Consider the following 22,166-nt stretch of genomic DNA (forward strand, 5'->3'; position numbering starts at 1 on the left):
ACAGGGGCTTGTGGTTTTGGGGTTAGTACAGGGGCTTGTTGTTTCGGGGGAGTACAGGAGGCTTGTTCCAGGGGGAGTACAGGGAGCTTTGTTTTGGGGCAGAACAGGGACTTGTTGTTTTGGGGCAGAACAGGGACTTGTTGTTTTGGGGCAGAACAGGGACTTTAGTAGGATAGTACAGGGGCTTGTTTTGGGGGGAGTACAGGGGCTTGTTGTTTCGTGGGATAGTACAGGGGCTTGTTTCGGGGGGAGTACAGGGGCTCTGTTTCGGGGGAGTACAGGGGCTTGTATCAGGGGCTTGTTGTTTCGGGGGGAATACAGGGGCTTGTTTTGGGGGGTAGTACAGGGGCTTGTTGTTTTGGGGGGAGTACAGGGGCTTGTTGTTTCAGGGGCTTGTTGTTTTGGGGGGAGTACAGGGGCTTGTTTTTTGGGGGGAGTACAGGGGCTTGTTGTTTCATGGGGTAGTACAGGGGCTTGTTTTGGGGGGAGTACAGGGGCTTGTTGTTTCGGGTGGAGTACAGGGTCTTGTTTTGGGGGGGGGGTACAGGAGCTTGTTGTTTCGGGGGAGTGCAGGGGCTTGTTGTTTCGGGGGGAGTGCAGGGGCTTGTTTTGGGGGTAGTAAAGGGCGTTGCTGTTTTGGGGGTAGTACAGGGGCTTGTGGTTATGGTGGTAGTACAGGGGCTTGTGGTTATGGTGGTAGTACAGGGGCTTGTGGTTTTGGTGGTAGTACAGGGGCTTGTGGTTTTGGTGGTAGTACAGGGGATTGTGGTTTCAGGGGCTTGTTGTTTCGTGAGGAGTACAGGGGCTCGTTTCGGGGGTAGTACAGGGGCTCTTTGTTTCGGGGGGAGTACAGGGGCTTGTTTTGGGGTTAGTAAATGGCGTTGTTGTTTTGGGGGTAGTACAGGGGCTTGTGGTTTTGGTGGTTGTACAGGGGCTTGTGGTTTGGGGATAGTACAGGGGCTTGTTTTGGGGGTAGTACAGGGGCTTGTTTTGGGGGTAGTACAGGGACTTGTTGTTTTGGGGCAGAACGGGGGCTTGTTGTTTCGGGGGGAGTACAGGGGCTTGTTGTTTCGGGGGGAGTACAGGGGCTTGTTGTTTCGGGGGGAGTACAGGGGCTTGTTGTTTCGGGGGGAGTACAGGGGCTTGTTGTTTAAGGGGCTTGTTGTTTCGGGGGGAGTATAGGGGCTTGTTGTTTTGGGGCAGAACAGGGACTTTAGTAGGATAGTACAGGGGCTTGTTTTGGGGGGAGTACAGGGGCTTGTTGTTTTGTGGGATAGTACAGGGGGGGGCTTGTTGTTTCAGGGGCTTGTTGTTTTGGGGGGAGTACAGGGGCTTGTTGTTTCAGGGGCTTGTTGTTTTGGGGGGAGTACAGGGGCTTGTTTTTTGGGGGGAGTACAGGGGCTTGTTGTTTCATGGGGTAGTACAGGGGCTTGTTTTGGGGGGAGTACAGGGGCTTGTTGTTTCGGGTGGAGTACAGGGGCTTGTTTTGGGGGGGGGGGGGTACAGGAGCTTGTTGTTTCGGGGGAGTGCAGGGGCTTGTTGTTTCGGGGGGAGTGCAGGGGCTTGTTTTGGGGGTAGTAAAGGGCGTTGCTGTTTTGGGGGTAGTACAGGGGCTTGTGGTTATGGTGGTAGTACAGGGGCTTGTGGTTATGGTGGTAGTACAGGGGCTTGTGGTTTTGGTGGTAGTACAGGGGCTTGTGGTTTTGGTGGTAGTACAGGGGATTGTGGTTTCAGGGGCTTGTTGTTTCGGGAGGAGTACAGGGGCTCGTTTCGGGGGTAGTACAGGGGCTTGTTTTGGGGTTAGTAAATGGCGTTGTTGTTTTGGGGGTAGTAAATGGCGTTGTTGTTTTGGGGGTAGTACAGGGGCTTGTGGTTTTGGTGGTTGTACAGGGGCTTGTGGTTTGGGGATAGTACAGGGGCTTGTTTTGGGGGTAGTACAGGGACTTGTTTTGGGGCAGAACGGGGGCTTGTTCTTTCGGGGGGAGTACAGGGGCTTGTTGTTTCGGGGGGAGTACAGGGGCTTGTTGTTTCGGGGGGAGTACAGGGGCTTGTTGTTTCGGGGGGAGTACAGGGGCTTGTTGTTTCAGGGGCTTGTTGTTTCGGGGGGAGTATAGGGGGGAGTACAGGGGCTTGTTGTTTCGGGGGGAGTACAGGGGCTTGTTGTTTCGGGGGGAGTACAGGGGCTCGTTGTTTTGGGGGGAGTACAGGGGCTTGTTGTTTCAGGAGCTTGTTTTGGGGGGAGTACAGGGGCTTGTTTTGGGGGGAGTACAGGGGCCTGTTTTGGGGGGAGTACAGGGGCTTGTTGTTTCGGGGGGAGTACAGGGGCTCTTTGTTTCGGGGGGAGTACAGGGGCTTGTTTCAGGGGCTTGTTTCGGGAGGAGTACAGGGGCTTGTTGTTTCGGGGGGAGTACAGGGGCTCGTTTCGGGGGTAGTAGAGGGGCTCTTTTTGTTTCGGGCGGGGAGTACAGGGGCTTGTTGTTTCAGGGGCTTGTTTTGGAAGGAGTACAGGGGCTTGTTGTTTTGGGGGAGTACAGGGGCTTGTTTTGGGGGGAGTACAGGGGCTTGTTTTGGGGGCTTGTTGTTTCGGGAGGAGTACAGGGGATCGTTTCGGGGGTAGTACAGGGGCTCTTTGTTTCGGGGAAAGTACAGGGGTTTGATGTTTCGGGGGGAGTACAGGGGCTCTTTGTTCCGGGGGTAGTACAGGGGCTCTTTGTTCCGGGGGTAGTACAGGGGCTCTTTGTTCCGGGGGTAGTACAGGGGCTCTTTGTTCCGGGGGTAGTACAGGGGCTTGTTGTTTCAGGGGCTTGTTGTTTCGGGGGGAGTACAGGGGCTTGTTTCGGGGGCTTGTTGTTTCAGGGGCTCTTTGTTTTGGGGGGGGAGTACAGGGGCTTGTTGTTTCGGGGGAAGTATAGGGGGTTATTGTTTCGTGGGGTAGTACAGGGGCTTGTTGTTTTCGGGGGAGTACAGGGGCTGGTTTCGGGGGTAGTACAGGGGCTCTTTGTTCGGGGGGAGTACAGGGGCTTGATGTTTCGGGGGGGGAGTACAGGGTCTTGTTTTGGGGGTACTAAAAGGCGTTGCTGTTTTGGGGGTAGTACAGGGGCTCTTTGTTTCGGGGGCATTACAGGGGATTGTTGTTTCAGGGGCTTGTTGTTTCGGGAGGAGTACAGGGGCTTGATGTTTCGGGGGGAGTACAGGGGCTTGTTTTGCGGGTAGTACAGGAGCTTGTGGTTATGGTGGTAGTACAGGGGCTTGTGGTTTTGGTGGTAGTACAGGGGCTTGTGGTTTTGGTGGTAGTACAGGGGCTTGTGGTTATGGTGGTAGTACAGGGGCTTGTGGTTTTGGGGTAGTTCAGGGACTTTTTTTGGGGGTAGTACAGGGACTTGTTTTGGGGGTAGTACAGGGACTTGTTGTTTTGGGGGAGTACAGGGGCTTGTTGTTTCGGGGGGAGTACAGGGGCTTGTTGTTTCGGGGGGAGTACAGGGGCTTGTTGTTTCGGGGGGAGTACAGGAGCTTGTGGTTATGGTGGTAGTACATGGGCCTGTGGTTATGGTGGTAGTACAGGGGCCTGCAGTTATTGTGGTAGTACAGGGGCCTGTTGTTTCGGGGGGGGGGGTACAGGGGCCTGTTGTTTTTGGGGTGGTACAGGGGGTTGTTGCTTTGGGGGCGGTACAAAAGCTTGATGTTTTGGGGGTAGTACAAGGGCTTGATGTTTTGGGAGTAGTACAGGGGGTTGTTGTTTTGAGGGTAGTCCAGGGGCTTGATGATTTGAGGGTAGTACAGGGACTTGATGTTTTGGGGGTAGTACAGGGGGTTGTTGTTTTGGGGGTAGTACAAGAGCTTGATGTTTTGGGAGTAGTACTAGAGCTTGATGTTTTGGGGGTAGTACTAGAGCTTGATGTTTTGGGGGTAGTACAAGGGCTTGATGTTTTGGGGGTAGTACAAGGGCTTGATGTTTTGGGGGTAGTACAAGGGCTTGATGTTTTGGGGGCAGTACAGGGGCTTGTTGTTTCAGGGGCTTGTTGTTTCGGGGGGAGTACAGGGGCTTGTGGTTTTGGTGGAAGTACAGGGGCTTGTTTTGGGGGTAGTACAGGGGGTTGTTGTTTTGGGGGTAGTACTAGAGCTTGATGTTTTGGGGGTAGTACAAGGGCTTGATGTTTTGGGGTAAGTACAGGGGCTTATTGTTTTGAGGGTAGTACAGGGGCTTATTTTGGGGGGAATACAGGGGCTTGTCTTGAAGGTAGTACAGGAGGTTGTTGTTTTGGGGGTAGTACAGGGGCTTGTTGTTTTGGGGGTAGTACAGGGGCTTATGTGATTTCTGACGTACAGGTTGCATTTGGGTCCCTCCACGTTGGGGCGGCAGCGGCATCGTCCGTTCCTCTCTCCACACGACTGACCTGCCGCTCCTCCGATGTCGCACTGGCAACCTGCAACCACACGCGTTGAGACGTCCATGGAAATAAAAAATGAGACACAAAGATAAAGGACATGACGTCCAACTGCTGAACAACTGATCACTGCAGCAAGTCAAAAACTGTTATTTTTTTTCTCAATTTCCCTCTGACAATGCTATATTATCCAGCCGTCCGTCCGTCCGTCCGTCCATCTATCCATCTGTCCGTCTATCTATCTATCTATCCATCTGTCTAAGGTATCAGCCTGTATTATATCTTTTGCTTGTGTTCCAGGTGCTGTTGGTCCTGACTCACCCTGGCAGCCGAAGTATCTGTGCTCCTGCAGGTTGTAGAATCCATCTTTACAAACAGAACAGGTCCCGCTGCAGACATGGGGTTTGCAGGGACACTGACCAGAACTCTGCAGGTCACACAAAACACATGTATATCAGAGAAAAACTTAGAATGCTGCAATTTTTCAGAAGAAAGGCATTAAAAAAGGAAAATTAAATGGGACACGCGAAAAATAATAAAATAAAATTGAAAATATTGAAAAATAAAGATAATAAGTAAATAAGAAACTATATAGTCATAAAATACAGAATTCCATAAAAAAGAAAAGAAGGAAAAATGAATAATTACATTTTTTCGTGAGAAAATGATTTTAGAAAGCTGCTTTGTGTGGTTATTTTGCAGAATTGCCAGTTTCAGCGCAGTGTCTAAATTGACTCAGCTATTCAGATGCTGGAAGGTGGATTTCCCTCGTTTCACAGGAGCTCGGCTAGCTGATCCCCTCTGCAGCCATCCACTGAGCTAACACAGTTACCATACTTAGTATCCCCCAAAGCATGATGGGTAATGCACTCACCTGTGCACACTCAGCCACTCCACTGATGGTTCCTGGGATGTTGCACTCACAGCCTGAGACAGCGAGAAGGAAATCAGAACACATGTGTGTGTGTGTGTGTGTGTGTGTGTGTGTGTGTGTGTGTGTGTGTCTTACTGGAACAGCCGTCTGGAGTGTCTGGCGACAGGTTCCAGAACAGCGGTTTGCAGCGGTCGCAGGCCCCACCCTCCACGTTGAGGCGACACTCACACTGACCCTTGGGGGCGACAGAGAGCTGTGTTACTGTTACCATGACGACGACTACGGCCACTAATACTGACACTAGGGGGCGACAGAGAGCAACGTTACTGTTACCATGACAGCTTTACTCCACTACCGTTCCATTGGTTTACATGGAAATTTAGAAGAAATGTGACAGTAATTTACACAACAAAGAACCTTGTTAACTGTCTGCAATAACAAACTATCTTTCACAGAACTAAAGTTTATTGTTTTCTTTCTAATTGAATAATTTCTTTAAATAATTTAATTTAGCTCCATGTAAGACTTGTTAACTCACAGGTTCTGGCTGCACCACGTACTGCAGCGAGCCGGCAGGGTGACAGCTGGCGGCTGGACGGGGAGGAGATGGGTAAATATAAGTTTAAAAAGACCTTTGTCCACCTCCTGCACCTTGGTATCCAGTCGTTGTCTCACCGTGGCAGTTGGGGAAGCCGTAGTTCCCTTGAGCACAGGAGTCGCACCTCAGGCCCTGGACGCCAGGAAGACAGACACACTGCCCAGCGAGCGGGTCACAGCCCGAGTAGCGCGAGCCTTCAGGAGAACACTGGCAGGCTGGAGGAATGACAATGATAATATTAAATCAGAATAAAAATAATCATAGTACAAAATCATAATTATATTTTATAATAAATATTTGATAACATTTTTGAATAGGAAATATGAAAATAATTTATAAACAATATTTAGAAAATGCTAAATAAACAATAATAATAACGGCCAAATTAAATTCGGAATGCGAAATGAGACCTTCATACCATATTATATATATATATATATAAATATATATATATATATCATAAGTTCCCTATCTCCAGGTCAGACGGGGAGGCTGGCTGAGGTTTTCATGTTTGACTGTTTATTATATCGCCTCCCTGTGGCTAAATTGGTTTAAATCTTGGCGCCAGATTTGAAAAGCAGATGCAGCCTTGTAACTGTACCACCAGTGCATCTGGAGAGTATTCACACCCCTTCACTTCACTGATCATCCTTGAGATGTTTCTACAACTTGACTGGAGTCCACCTGTAGTAAACTCAACTGATTGGACAGGATTTGGAAAGGCACACACCTCTCTATGAGGTCCCACTGTTAACAGGGCATGTCAGAGCAGAAACCAAGCCATCAAGTCAAAGGAATTGTCTGTAGACCTCCGAGACAGGATTGTATGGAGGCACAGATCTGGGGAAGGGTACAAGGAGATTTCTGCAACATTGAAGGTCCCGAAGAGCACGGTGGTCTCCATCGGTCGTAAATGGAAGAGGCAGCACCACCAGCACTCTACCTAGAGCTGGCCGCCCAGCCAAACTGAGCAATCGGGGGAGAAAGGCCTTGGTCAGGGAGGTGACCGGGAACCCGACGGTCCCTCTGACAGAGCTCCAGCGTTCCTCTGTGGAGATGGGAGAACCTTCCAGAAGGACAACCATCTCTGCAGCACTCCACCAATCAGGCTGTTATGGTAGAGTGGCCAGACGGAAGCCTCTACTCAGTAAAAGGCACATGACAGCCCGCTTGGAGTGTGCCAGAAGGCACCTAAAGGACTCATCACCTGCTCATACCATCCCCACAGTGAACACAGTGGTGGCGGCATCATGCTGTGGTGATGTTTTTCAGCGGCAGGAACTGGCAGACGAGTCAGGATCGAGGGAAAGATGAACGGAGCAGAGTACGGAGAGATCCTTGATGAAAACCTGCTCCAGAGCGCTCAGGGCCTCAGACCGGGTCCTTGAGTGGCCCAGCCCGAGCCCAGACTTGAACCCGATTGAACATCTCTGGAAAGAGCTGAAAAAAGCTGGGCAGCGACGCTCCCCATCTAACCTGACAGAGCTTGAGAGGATGTGCAGAGAAGAATGGGAGAAATACCCCAAATCCAGGTGTGCCAAGCTGGAAGCATCATTCCAGAGGAGACTGGAGTCTGTCATCGCTGCCAAAGCTGCTTCAACAAATTACTGGGTGAAGGCTGCGAATACATACTGTATGTTCATGCTGTAATTCAGCGTATATACTTTAATGCATTTGAAAAAATTTCTAAAAAACCTTTTTTGCTTTGTCATTATGGGGTATTGTGTGTAGATTGATGAGGAAAAAGATTGAATTGAATCCATTTGGGAATAAGGCTGTTACATAACAAAATGTGGGGAAAGTGAAGGGGTGTGAATACTTTCCAGATGCACTGTACAACCATAATAATAATAATGATATTAATGGCGACGTACGTGTGCAGCTGGGGTAACCATAGTAACCAGGCGCGCACTGGTCACATGATGCTCCTCCGTAGTTGGGGCGGCAGGGGCACTGCCCAGCGGCGCTGCAGGCCTCGTCCAATGAGGTGCGAGGATCACAGCGGCACTCTGGGAACAGGAAGAGGAACAAGGCTCAGCTCCTTCAGGGTAAATGAGGACGGAAGGTTTTGGCTTTTCCTCCAGTTGGTCCTAAATTATTCTGGACTGTATTTAGGAGAAATAGAAACGCTTTTTCCCGTAAAGAAGAGAAGAGCCCTGCATCAACCCATCATTCTAATAAATCAAAACTAAAATGATGAAAACGATCAATAATACCTTCCATACCAAAGGCAGGGTTCTGGACGTGACCACGCTTCTATCAATGGTCGTGAACCGACCACTGAAAGGAGATGGAACTGCAATGCTTTATTTATTTTATTATGATTGTTATTCATTAGAATTATTTATTTGATTTAGCATATTCTGTATATTGGCTCTTTCTGTTTTGTATTTTTAGTATTTTTTGGATATTTGAATTTAATTGACAATTTTTATCAATTTTATTTCTCCTTCAATTTTTCTTCTATTTCATTTTATTATTGGTTTTATTCTCAATTTCTCTCAGACTGTTAAACTTTTTTTTTTAAATGCTAATTGTCTGTAGAAAGGCACCAAATCCCTCGTACATGGAAATGTACCCGGAGGAAGAAACTGATCCTGAAATGATTTCATCGTTTGTGTTTTGTTTTACTTTTATTTTGTTTGTAATGAGGTTGAGCAGCGAGTTGAACACCTGGTCATGTGTGTGCACTTGGGAACAGGCTTTTCAACGCCCCCAACAGTGTGCATGCAAAGTGTTGTTACTGTACTGTTGATTGTGTGGCACATATACAGTACGTATGTATACAGTATATACACACGTGTAAAACTATACATATACATTTAATTGTACTGACTGTAACCCCCCAAGGGAGTACACATGACATGATGTGGTAGAATGGTAACTCATATGTTCTTCGTGGTCCCTTACAAATAATAATAATAAAACATTTAAAAAAATTAAATATGTGCACTTTTATAAAACAAATGCTATACATAAGTCAAATATAACTGTGAAAAAATCTATGATACTATCCAACCTAAAGGCAAACAAATAAGCAAACAAATCAATAAATCCAATTATACGGTGCAAACACACTCACACACGAGCACAAACAAGACACAGTAGTGATGTAAGAAGAGGAACAAGGTTTCATGATGCCTGGTGTGTGTGTGTGTACCCTGGCAGTTGGGGTAGGAGTGGAACCCCGCCCGGCACTGCTCACAGCGTGGACCCTGGAACTCAGCTTTACACAGACACAGGCCAGAGGCGTCGCAGCCTCCAGGGAGGGAGCCCAGGGAGCTGCAGGCGCACACTGGAAAAACACATTTTACATGTTTACAGAAAAAGAAACTGATTGCTTCAGTGCCAGAGGAGAGAGGTGTTTTTAATGTTGTAATTATTTAAATTCTAAATTGTACATATACTGTAAAGTGGAGATCAAATAAGTAACACTAAAATAAAAGTACCTTGAATTTGAATTTCAGAGAGAGCGCGCGAGAGAGAGAGAGAGAGAGAGAGAGAGAGAGGGCGGTCGAGAGACACTCACGCTGGCAGAGGGGGTAGTTGAAGTATCCCGGGGCGCAGCGGTCGCACTCGTCGCCATGGAAACCACCGCGACACACGCCCTGACCCGTCACCGAATCACATGACCCGTCCAGACAGCCGGGACCGGAACATCGACACGCTGGAGGACACACACACACACACACACAAAGGAACAACATATAGAAAATGCCAAAAATAACATTCCTCAGCATGTGTCCAGGGCCTTGGAGAAATCAAAGGAAAATCCATTTTACCGTGGACCTGAACCTCAGCCCAGGTTCTGGTACCCGGTCTCTGACCCCTGATCCATACAAACTTTAAACACATATGATATAGCAAAGTGTGTATTTATATGTGTACATTTTAACTTTGGAACCTGGACGCACCCTGACAGTTGAGTCCGTAGAAGCCTGGAGCGCAGGTGTCGCAGTGGTCGCCGCTGAAACCAGGTTTGCAGACGCAGGTTCTGGTCCGAGGATCCGGTCTGCACGAGTTCTCCACCGTACCTGCTGCACTGCACTCACAGTCTGAGAGAGAGAGGGGTGAGAGCAGGAGAACATCTGGAGGGTTAGAACAGGAGAACATCTGGAGGGTTAGAACAGGAGAACATCTGGAGGGTTAGAGAGCAGGAGAACATCTGGAGGGTTAGAGAGCAGGAGAACATCTGAAGGGTTAGAACAGGAGAACATCTGGAGGGTTAGAACAGGAGAACATCTGGAGGGTTAGAGAGCAGGAGAACATCTGGAGGGTTAGAACAGGAGAACATCTGGAGAGTTAAGTTAGGATGGCACAGAAGGTCTTACTGATGATCTCTCCTGCAGGTTTGGCTTCACCGTTGTTGCTGGGATACGTAGGGATGGCTGAGAGAGAGATGGAGGGATGGAGAGATTGAGAGATGGAGGGAGAAGGGACACGAGACAGATGGAGAAGATGGAGAGATGGAGGGAGATTCAAATTCCATGAGACCGTTTAAACTCTTGTCCTCAGGTGAATATGACGAAGCAGAACTTAAAATGGGAATTCCACTGCAAAGCAACATGAGGGTCATCAATGACATCATCAAGGATCAAAACTGTTTAGATGGTTAATAGCATAGGTTGATAGCTAGCCAGCAAAACAGACCATAGTGGACCAAAATGGACATTTTCGACATAGCGGACCATAGTGGACATAGTGAACCACAGTGGACAATAGTGGACATAGTGGATAAAGTGGAAATATTGGACCATAGTGGACAACAGTGGACATAGTTAACATAGTGGACCAAAATGGACATAGTGGACCATAGTGGACCATAGTGGACAACAGTGGACTGTAGTGAACAAAGTGGACCACAGTGGACAATAGTGGACATAGTGGATAAAGTGGACATAGTGGACCATAGTGGACATAGTGGACATAGTGGACCACAGTGGACCATAGTGGACCACAGTGGACAATAGTGGAATACAGTGGACCATAGTGGACATAGTGAACCACAGTGGACCATAGTGGACATAGTGAACCACAGCGGACCATAGTGGACTTCCCTTGGTTCTCGTCCCTAATGGATCAGTAAGCCAGAGCATTCTCAGTAGTTTCGGGCTCCATCTCTGGATGACATCTGTGGAGCTGGTTGGGAGTTAATTTGAAGGCTGAGCTTAAGCAACACTTCAACTGTTAGAGGAGAGATCCAAAATGAAAAGAAAATATATCCATACGTACATATGGACATCATGGACATCTGATTCTACAAGTTGGATAATATGTTGGTTCACCCTGGTGCTTCTTTTGCTGTAATGACTCATGTCCCACAGCACGGTGTTCTCAGGTAGGTTACATGTCAACTAGTCCACTTTCACACAAGTCCACCCCCGACAGTGGGAATCCATTTCCCACATAGTTAAAAATAGATACATCAAATTGGTTGCAATACAAGTCCCGGCCACAGGTGGCAGAAATTAGCGACAAGAACTAACAGTGATACGAATCTGAGCGCCACTATGGGGATCACGCTCATCACATGAACTGATAAAGGCCAAATAATAAGCAACTAATTTAAGTGCAAACTGTCTGACAAAGCTTCCGAAGGAGTTCGACCAACTGAGGTCAGCATCATTTTCAAAGTCGACTTTCATGAAGTGGACGTTGTGACAGAAAAGTCAACCTTGGTGACAAAGAATTCCACTTCCACGAAAGAAAAGTTGTGTTTCGTGACGGGAAAGTCGCCGGTGGACTCACGGTAGCAGTCGGGGAAGTTGACGAAACCCTCTGCGCAGGAGTCACAGTTCTCTCCAGTGAAGTTGGGTTTGCAGTAGCAGCGACCGGTCAGGTCCTCACAAGTACCGTCCGTGAAGTCCGACTGACACACACACGCTGAGGATGGAGAGGGGGGCGGTTAAAATAAACGATAGAGAGAGAGAGAGAGAGAGAGAACACACACTCATTCAAGGATGGCTGTCACTCACGTGAGCAGGCCAGAGGGGAGTCGATGGGATGTTCTGGAGACCTGAAGTAGGTGGGAATACAGCGCTCACAGTTCACACCAATAGTGTGATGCTGGAGAGAGGGAGAGAGGGGGTGGGGCATGACAAATCAATACCATATTACTGTTGGTAAATAGCTCCATCAACTCAGCATAAAAGTACCAGAAAAAGTCAGGAATATAAAACAGTAGAATAGAAGAGAATAGAATAAACTACATTAGACTACACCAGATCAGATCAGATCAGGCTGGATTGGAGTGGATTAGACTAGAGGTGTGGTTACCTGGCAGTTGAGGCAGACTCCGCCCCCTTGGTGGTTTCCATGGAGATCCACACTGGCTCGTCTCTGCTCCACCTCGGGGTCGTAGTAACAGTCGAAAGAGTGACGGTGACAGTTACACTCTGAAATACACAATGTAACACACACAATGTAACACACACAACGTAACAGAGACGAAACACATTGTAGGAATTTGACATGGAGGACTGACAATTCGAAGGTGACGCATGCATCAACAACAGACGCAACACACACAGACAGGACACACATACAAACACATCATCCACATCCACCTGCTGGTGAGGAATGAATAAAGGAAGGAAGAAAGAAATAAAGAAGAAAGAAAAACATACATAACATAAAAAAAATATGTTGTATAAAAATAGTTGAATAGATGAATAATTAAATGAATAAATTAAACATTTTTACAAAAATATGGTGTATATATATATATATATATATATATATTTTTTTTTTATTCTAATAGTAGTATAAAATCCATCCAATAACAGTACAGTGAGTGATTAGTGCTTTGGAAAACTGTGTCACAGCTTTGATCAAATGATGAAAAGTATAAAAAGTAGAATAACTGATCAACACGATCAACATGATCATGATCAACATGATCAACATGACCATCATGATCATGACCAACATGAACAACTCGATCATGATCAACATGACCAATATGACCAACATGAACAACTCGATCATGATAAACATGATCAACATGACCAACATAATCATGACCATCATGACCAACATGACCGACATGATCATGACCAACAAGATCAACATGACCAACATGACCGACATGATCAACATGACCAACATAATCAACATGATCGTGACCAACATGAGCCACATGACCAACATGATCAACATGAGCAACATAATCAATAATCACCATGACCAACATGACCAACATGATCAACATGAGCAACATAATCAATAATCACCATGATCAACATGACCAACATGAGCAACATAATCAATAATCACCATGATCAACATGACCAACATGATCAACATGATCGTGACCAACATGATCAACATGACCATCATGATCAGCATGAGGAGAGTGGAGAGTAAACTTTCATCCTGTCATTAGAATCAGGATATAGCAGATTGTTATATCAAATAGCATATTTGTATATTACATGGCATATTTTTATATAACATAGCATATTTTATGTCATATCATATTTTTATATTACATGGCATGTTTTTATATTATATAGCATGTTTTTATATCATAGCATTGTTTTATATTATATAGCATGTTTTTATATCATAGCATATTTTTATTATATATAGCATGTTTTAATATCATATAGCATGTTTTTATATCATACAGCATAATTTCTATATAACATAGCATGTTTTTTTATTACATAGCATGTTTTATATGAATCGCATGTTTTTATATTAGATAGCATATTTTATATTAGATGGGATATTTTTACATTACATATCATGTGTTTCATATTAAATAGCATGTTTTATATTACATAGCATATTTTTATATTATATAACATTTACCGTTCTGCTGTTTCTCAGTCTTTTAGGATGCTGCTGCAACATACATGTTATAGATTTATTTGAATAAAAATGTACACATACCAAGACTACAATATTGAAACAACTGGCTTTAAGTATGAGGGAGTTGTAGTGCTTTCTGAACCTCTCACTGTCTGTCTGTCTGTCTGTCTGTCTGTCTGACTGACTAACTGTCTGTCTGACGAGGTGTTGTCTACAGTGTGATTAGGGACAAGAAGGAGGAGAGACGTCTGGAGACGAGAGGAACAGGAGAGGAATCTGGAGAACGACGCCAGATTAGATTAGATTTTCTCAAGGGAGAAGCACGGATATGAACTTCTTGAGACACTTCCCCCCCCCCCCCACACACACACACAAACATACACAAATATATTCACAACAACACACACGAAACAAGAGTTACACACACACTCAGAAAATAGTAGATGTTGAGATGGGAGATGTTTGTTGGAAAATACATATGTACCTTTATCATGAGATAAAGATAAAATAAAATGCAAACAAAGACACACACACACACACTATTTATAGTCTGTGTGTGTGTGTGTGTGTGTGTGTGTGTGTGTGTGTGTGTGTGTGTGTGTGTGTGTGTGTGTGTGTGTGTGTGTGTGTGTGAAGCCTCTTATCAGCTCCTCAGCGCCTGCTCGTCCTGTCGCCCCGACCCTGTGACATCACCTTGCTTTGCTGGTTTCAAGGCTCCGATGGAAACTCCATCTGCAGCTCATTTCACTTCCTGTTCCCCCGAATCAAGTTTTCTCCAAATGGAAAAGGAGGGCGTGGTCAGCCCCCCCATGGGCATCACCCCGGCTACGAGCAATGAACAATTACGCTTCGACAGGTATCCTTTTGAGTTTAAAAAACAATGAAACCAATTCTTCTGACTGTCGATCCTTCAGGACGCTTATCAATTTATTAGAATAAAAAATAAATATATTGACACATATAGTGTCTTGTCTTGAAAAACAGGCTTTTAGTTTTATGGAGTTTCAGTGCTGCCCGCCCCGCCCCGCCCTCATTCCTCAATCTCAGTGATATCTCTGTTGCTGGGCGTTAAATAAAACCAGAGCCCTGCTAACTGATAGCAGGCGGTTGCTGTGAGTAAACAGAACCGCAGCTCTGAGGAGCCACGGTTCTACGTCCAACACAAGGCAAAACACCTTGATGCTCCGACGGGACATTTCCCACCACCAGAGGGAGCACTAATCTATCATAACTGTGTCAAAACAAGGAACCAGGAAAGCCCAGTTTTCTGAGACTCTTCAACTTCATTATATTTATATATAAACACAATGTTGAAATAGAAAAATGAATTCATCGTTTTTATTGAATCCCTATCTGCTGATGTTGTAGCATTTATTACACGTGTGTTAAGAATATATAAAATTCATACCGATTAATTCAAACCATGACATTAAACATTTCACCACCTGACTTGTACCCAAAAATCCTAAAAGCACCAATAAATACAACAAACATAAAATCAGGTAAACATGAGCCACAGTACGTGTGTGCTTCTGTACTCACGTTCACACTCGTTGGCGCTGTAGGTGGTGGCCGGTTTCCACGGCAATTGGTTGTATCCAGGGCAACACTGGTCACATGACACACCGCAAGTGTTGTGCTGACAGTCGCACTGCAGCCTGTAAACAACAACAATACTCTGTAAATAACAACATAGTGTAAACAACACAGTGTTAACAATACTTTGTAAATAATACTCTGTCAATAACAATATTCTGTGAGCAACAACACTCTGTAAGGAAGAACAATGCTTTAAAAAACAACAACATTCTGTAAACAACTACGATACTCTGGAAATAACAACACAGTGTAAACAACAAAATGTAAACAAAACATTGTAATGACATAAAGAACAGGGACATTTTTTGCGTTGTCTTAGGCTGGGAACACACACACACACACACACACACACACACACACACACACACACTTTTATTGACAGACAAACACACAGCACTGTGGTTGAAGTGTTTAAAGATCACATTCCTCCGTCTTCTTCAGGTGTGTAACAACTGAAGAAAAACCCCCATTGAAAGTCACTTCCTCACTGGCTCCAACTAACTGGTGTTTCTCCTCCTTTTAAAGAGGAGAAAATGACAAAGAAAGAAAGAAAGAGAAGTGACTCCGGACAATGAAAAAGTAAATCCCTCCTTTCATGATCTTCAGAGCGTCTCCTGATCTTATTATGGCTCCATCTCTCCCCTCCCCATCCACCTCTCCTCATCCCTCCTTCCTTTGTTCCCTCGATATCAGATTTGTCGGAGCCAGTTAGGAAGTGACTTTCAATGGGGGTTTTTCAAGCCAAATCCTCCACTTCCTCCTACAGAACGCAACCTGGGAACTGGTGTTTTTTCCGGAACACGGAGTGGACGAGCGCAGGACTCCAACCAACCAACCAACCACACCCTCCTTCAGAACCCAGCACCCTGAAGGAGGGCTCTGAAAGGTTGTTTTTACATCAAAGTTCCCGTCTCTACACCCAGAAAGGCACGTGGTCACATTATTTTGGGCTGAGTATCTCCTGAAGAAAGGTCCGACACAGCACTAGAAAGGTCTTAAAAAGTACTAGTACAATACTAAAAAAGGTCCTACTCCCACCCAGTCCTAGAAAGGTCCTAGTACAGAGTATATATTTCAATTTTTTGATTTTAGTTTCTTGTTTTCAACAAAATAAATCAATTCAACTCAATGAATGTAATGTTTTATCAGTTCTTGCCGCTTTTAGCCTTGTCGTCAGTTTCAGAGTGAAATGTTTATTCTCAGCAGGGTCATGGCAAAGGGGGCCTCTCCATAAAAAAGGGTTAGGAACTCCTCCCCTGGAGGCCACTTCAGGAAACACATGTCTTACATTAATCTGTCCAATTTGGATTAGAGCGCACGTTCCAGCGCGCGCCTCCCTGAGCCCCAGAGTGTCCAGAGCTGCTGTTCCTCATCAAGCAGAGCCCAGGGGCCATGATGATGAGGCCAGTCTGTGGATATTTGGGTTTTCTGCCCTCGGACTCGCAGTCTTGAGGAGGTGAGGGGGATTTATGAGAATTCCAAACACCTGTTCTCCTCCGCCTGGCGTGCGGAGGAGGAGGCGTCTCCCCGCGTTTTGAAGCCGTGCTGCGGGCGGGGCTCAGACCACGGCACCAGGAGAGCTCCCCGGTCCCGGGCATCCATCCAGCCATACATCGCACACGCCGCGGCGACGGGACTTTGATCGAGATCTGCGCTGCCCCAAAACGCCGGCTGGTAAAAGATGCGTTCCCTCCCCGGGCGCGGCTCCTGCGTGCGTTCCAGACGTTAAACAGAGGGAGGCTGAAAGTGTTTAAACTGTCAGAGAGGTTTATCTAACACAGCGTCTCCATCCCAAGACGTTCCACATGGAGGGTTATAATAATCATCACTTCTTCTGGAGACTAAATACTCCAAAAGGGAAACATTTCTGTCTTTTTTTCTTTCTCCAATTTGTTTTCGTGTATTAGACACAGTTCGGTGTTATATTCATATTCAGAGGCTTTGTTTGCAGTACTGGAATGAAAAAATGATTGAATTCCGTAATTCTTCCTTCCCATCCAGCTCTCACACACACACACACACACACACACACACACACACACACACACACACACACACACACACACACACACACACACACACACACACACACACACACACACACACACACACACACACACACACACACACACACACACACACACACACACACACGTTTGGGTCTCAAGCGTGCGGAGGCCAAACTGCTGTTGTTCTTGACATGGAGATCCACTCAAGTGGGATTAAAACCGAGGTCCATGCGACCACTTCGGGTGGAAGCACGTCGGGTTCCAATCCTTTTGGTTTTCATTTCAAATGGTTCAGGCCGGGACAGTCGAGACTTTTTGCGTTTTCACTCTCCTCCTTGGATCTCGTTTGGGGTCGCCTCTCTTGAAGACGTTCGGACGCTCGTTTCCACTGCTTTAAGTAATATATGTAGGAGTATTGAGTTGAGTTTGGTATTTTGTTTCTCCTCCGCTCCGTCAGATCTTCACGTCGTTTCATCCTCTGCGGCTCCGGCTCCGGGTCCAGTCTCTCTGGGGGGCTCGGTACGACGGGAGTTCTCCTGGTTGGTCATCAATCTCAGACACGGCCGTCGCGGTGAAAGGTCAAAGGCTATCGGCGTCCTCCTCCTTCTCGCCTTCGGGGCGGAACCTTCCACTCTGTTCTGGTCAAACATTAATTCATCAGTCACCATCCCCGGCGACCTCTCCACCCCTTCCCCCTCCATCTCTGGGATTCCGCTTGATGGACAGAACAGAAGGGAAAGGCAATGGTGTTGAAAGGAAGGAGGTGTACAGGTCACCGCCATGTTGGATGAGATGGAAGAAGGAGATCAGTACAGTCCCAACGCTGTTAACGTCTATAAAACATCACCAGCCAAAGGAAAAACACTGGGAGATATGAGCATGAAAGGAAGCAGCTCATACCTCAAATTATTGTTTATTGTTTATATTCGAGGCAGGCTTTTCTATCTTATTCCCTCTGTTTAATGAGTGTATTTGATCATATTTCAGTATGAATTTAAATCAAACTTCCGTCTGGGTGCCGTGCCATGCAAACACATGTATGGTGAAAAAGAGAGCGCGAGCAGCTTCCCTGAACGCCGCACTTGTGGTGGAAGCGGATGAGGGAAGGACAGTTTCCCCATCGCCTCAAACGCACCACTTCCTGCTTGCAGCGCTGGAGGGCGAGAGCATTTGCCCCAAGAAGCGATCTGTGATCTGCTAGGCAGCAGTAGGAAATGGAGTAAATTAAATACATCTACAATTAAAACACACTGTTTTTATTTGCTTTGTTTGGGGGCGGGGCTCTGCACCGCAACAGCGCCGCAGCTCCGATCAGTTTCAACCCCATGCGTCTGGTACAGTCACCCTCTAAGCATTACATTATTATTACATTATTATTACAGTATTTTTATTACATTATTATTACTACAGTATTTTTATTACATTAATTTTATCACATTATTATTACATTATAATTACATTATTTTTATTACATTATTATTACTACAGTATTTTTATTACATTATTATTACAGTATTTTTATTACATTATTTTTATCACATTATTATTACATTATAATGACATTATTATTACATTTTTTTTATTACATTATTATTACATTAGCAAATCAGCCCAGTCTGATGCTTGTTTTAAGCAGCTCATAAAACCTATTTTCTTTATATACTTTACTTAAGTTGTGTTTTTACACCGTTTTGGTTTAGATTGTTCTTCAATTGTGTCTCTCTTCAGTTTGCGTTAAAAAGTTATATAAAAAAAGATTTACGACATTATGTTCTTACTCCCAACGATGGAAGAAAACGGTTTAGGGAAAAAAAAACAAAAAACATCAAATCACAGTTTTCCGTTCAGGAACTGACACACTTCCATCTCAATCCTCTGGCTCTACTGACTTACATGGGAACGGAACACACACACACTCTTATAATGTGGATTCCAGACAGGTCGTGCACAGTAAAGCCCCAACGAAGCTGAACAGAGCGACCAGAACCACGTCCTACGTCAACAAACATCCTGAGAACGTGGAGCTGACAGAGGAAGCCGAGATCACGTCTCACGCCTCACCTTGAGTTGTGATATTACATGTGTATGTCCAGCGCTGCGCGATCAGACTGAGCAAAATCAAACACCAACATATTGATCATGTGACGACATTTCGGGGATGACGATCGGTGCTTAGGTGAGATATTTACACATCCCATCACAAAACAGGCAACAACAACAACACAAAGTAATGTGAGGGAAAATGGCAGTATTTAATAAACCTAAGAATCATCAAAAAATGGAAAATACAACAAACTAAAAAATGAATTTCAAGATAAACTAAACCTAATAATAAACAATAAATATATGGAAATTAAATGGATATGTATGATATATATGGGAGCCCCGCCCCACGCTCAGTTTGACTCTGGATCCGTAGTCAGTCAGTTGTGGTCGGTCTCTCTCTCTCTCTCTCTCTCTCTCTCTCTCTCTCTCTCTCTCGTATTTTTTGGATGTTCTAGCATATTTAACTCTGTAAAACCAAGGACCTTACAATAAAAAAAACTGCCAAAAAAAACTGGCTGGTATTTTTGATTTGTGCCAACTGAGTGTTTTGAGAAGACGCCATTTTGAACATGTTACAACCAGCGTTCTGGGGGTGACATCAGTGAAGACATAGCTTCAAATATACTTTATACAACACACTGTACAAGCATCAGTCAGTCCATCAGATCTGTGTCTGTTGGCTGGATTACTAGTCCAGAAATCACAGAATTCCAGTTGCAACAGCAACGTTCCCCCCCCCCCATCATTGAATTGTAGCCGGGAAAGGCGGACCCCGCCACCAACAACAGAAAGAGGGTACAGAGAACACAAGATACATTGAGCGGATGTTTCTTATGGAGGGCCAGGAAATGAAAGGATCAAATTTAAACAAAATAATCTCACGGATTACCACTTTAATGTGAAGGAGTTTGTTTGTGTGATTCATTGAGATGCAACTGTGTAATAATACAGTCCTTCAAAAAAAACCCACACACTCACACAGTGTAGCCTCAAGGAAACACACACACGTTTATTAAATTAATGACAGTGCGAGTGTAAGTGGAGTTACCTCCAGTGTTGTGTTTGATGTCTACTCTTATCTCAAATAGCAGTGGAAACATACACACACACACAAGCTCCATCTTGTCCCATCACAAAGTGTAGGACGTTTTTATGGAAACTATCATTATAAAGAAATCTCCAACTCTACCTGTCTGTCTATTTCTCTCCGTCTATCTCTCGCTCTCTCTACCTGTCTGTCTCTGTCGATCCAGTGTTCATTTGCAGAAATTCGCTCCATCAATCTTACCTTCCTTAATATTTATATTTTCTTCGTTCTCTGGATTCCTTTCCTTTTATATTTTCTTCCCTTTCTGAATTTAAATTTATTTTATTTTCCTGGATTTTTATTCCATTCATTCATTTATTCATCCGTTCTTTATTTAATCCAACTCCAAATCTCTTTCCTTCCACCTTGATTTCCTTCCTTTCATCCTTCTTTCATTGCTTTCATTCCTGTATTTCATTATTTTTGCTTTCTATTTCCCACATCTCCTCTTCCTCCATCCCCCATCCCTCCATCCCTCCATGATGGAGTGATATCTCCTCCTCTCTTCTCTGTGGTTTAAGTGTAGAACACCATGTTGATGGAGATCGCTGCTGATTTGCATTTCATCTCAAACAGAGACACAGAAACACACTGCTGCAGGGTGTGTGTCCACAAAATCATGAATAATATTTTATAGTCAACCGTGTTTACCACCCCCACCCCCCACCCCCCACCCCATACACACACACAGAACAAAGTAGTAAAGAAAAAAGTCCAAATCAAACTGACAGTCTGGGGCCAAGTTTGAGCTTTGTGAGTTATGATGATTATGTTTGATTTACTGTGTGTGTGTGTGTGTCTTACTTGAAGGGGTCATTCTGGTTCACTGCATTACAGGCCTCAGCGTGTCCGTTACACACACAGCGTCCTCCAATACTGATGTCCTTGATGCTGTAGTAGTACTGTAACACACACACACACACACACACACACCATTATCATGTAGATGTTTTGACTTTCTAACACTGTAACACTGTGACATTGTAACACGGTGACATTGTTACACGGTGACATTGTAACACGGTGACATTATTACACTGTGACATTGTAATGCTGACATTGTAACAAGGTGACATTGTAACACTGTGACATTGTAACACTGTGACATTGTTACACTGACATTGTAACACGGACATTCTAACAAGGTGACATTGTTACAAGGTGACATTAAAACACTGTTACATTGTAACACAGTGACATTGTAACAAGGTGACATTGTAACAAGGTGATATTGTAACAAGGTGATATTGTAACAAGGTGATATTGAAACACTGTGACATTGTAACACTGTGACATTGTAACACTGACATTGTAACACAGTGACATTCTAACAATGTGACATTGTAACACTGTGACATTGTAACACTGTGACATTGTAACACTAACAATAAGGTACTGACACTGTAATCTTTACAACTACAATGTATATATCTTGAGATATACTTTACTTATTATGATGTATTGATATTCATATTAATATAATATTTTCATAGCCTGCATCATGTTCCTTGCTGAAATGCTGCATAAGACTCGCCGGGGAATTCATAAAGAACCATCTTATCTCATCTTATCTCATCTTGGTGGGACCCACCCTGCATGTCATTGTGGGGTGTATTGCAGTGTGTGTGTGTGTGTGTGTGTGTGTGTGTGTGTGTTGCGTAGGACCCACCCTGCGTGTCACCGTGGGGTCCCTGAGGGCCTTTCCCATCAGGTGGCCTAGCAGTGTGTTGGTCCTCAGGAAGCGCAGGCGGAT

General features: G+C 45.0%; 1 protein-coding gene across 1 annotated transcript in view; it reads right to left on the reverse strand.

The window, feature by feature from the left end:
• The window catches only part of lama5 (laminin, alpha 5), a gene marked incomplete at its 5' end in the record, with an annotated part of 118,944 nt that overhangs the window by 65,352 nt on the left and 31,426 nt on the right, over window positions 1-22,166 (reverse strand). Inside the window, 17 exons of the mRNA XM_080014483.1 lie at window positions 4,325-4,424; window positions 4,707-4,812; window positions 5,260-5,312; window positions 5,395-5,494; window positions 5,798-5,850; window positions 5,935-6,072; window positions 7,732-7,866; window positions 9,018-9,152; window positions 9,387-9,524; window positions 9,772-9,912; window positions 10,189-10,245; window positions 11,606-11,740; window positions 11,833-11,923; window positions 12,134-12,252; window positions 15,215-15,330; window positions 21,218-21,315; window positions 22,083-22,166. The exon at window positions 22,083-22,166 is cut by the window's right edge and continues 87 nt beyond it. Coding sequence (XP_079870609.1) covers window positions 4,325-4,424; window positions 4,707-4,812; window positions 5,260-5,312; window positions 5,395-5,494; window positions 5,798-5,850; window positions 5,935-6,072; window positions 7,732-7,866; window positions 9,018-9,152; window positions 9,387-9,524; window positions 9,772-9,912; window positions 10,189-10,245; window positions 11,606-11,740; window positions 11,833-11,923; window positions 12,134-12,252; window positions 15,215-15,330; window positions 21,218-21,315; window positions 22,083-22,166 — 1,799 coding nt within the window. The remainder of the gene's footprint in view (window positions 1-4,324; window positions 4,425-4,706; window positions 4,813-5,259; window positions 5,313-5,394; window positions 5,495-5,797; window positions 5,851-5,934; window positions 6,073-7,731; window positions 7,867-9,017; window positions 9,153-9,386; window positions 9,525-9,771; window positions 9,913-10,188; window positions 10,246-11,605; window positions 11,741-11,832; window positions 11,924-12,133; window positions 12,253-15,214; window positions 15,331-21,217; window positions 21,316-22,082) is intronic.

The sequence above is a fragment of the Zeus faber genome (assembly GCF_960531495.2).
Source record: "Zeus faber genome assembly, chromosome: 15".
Lineage (NCBI taxonomy): Eukaryota > Metazoa > Chordata > Actinopteri > Zeiformes > Zeidae > Zeus > Zeus faber.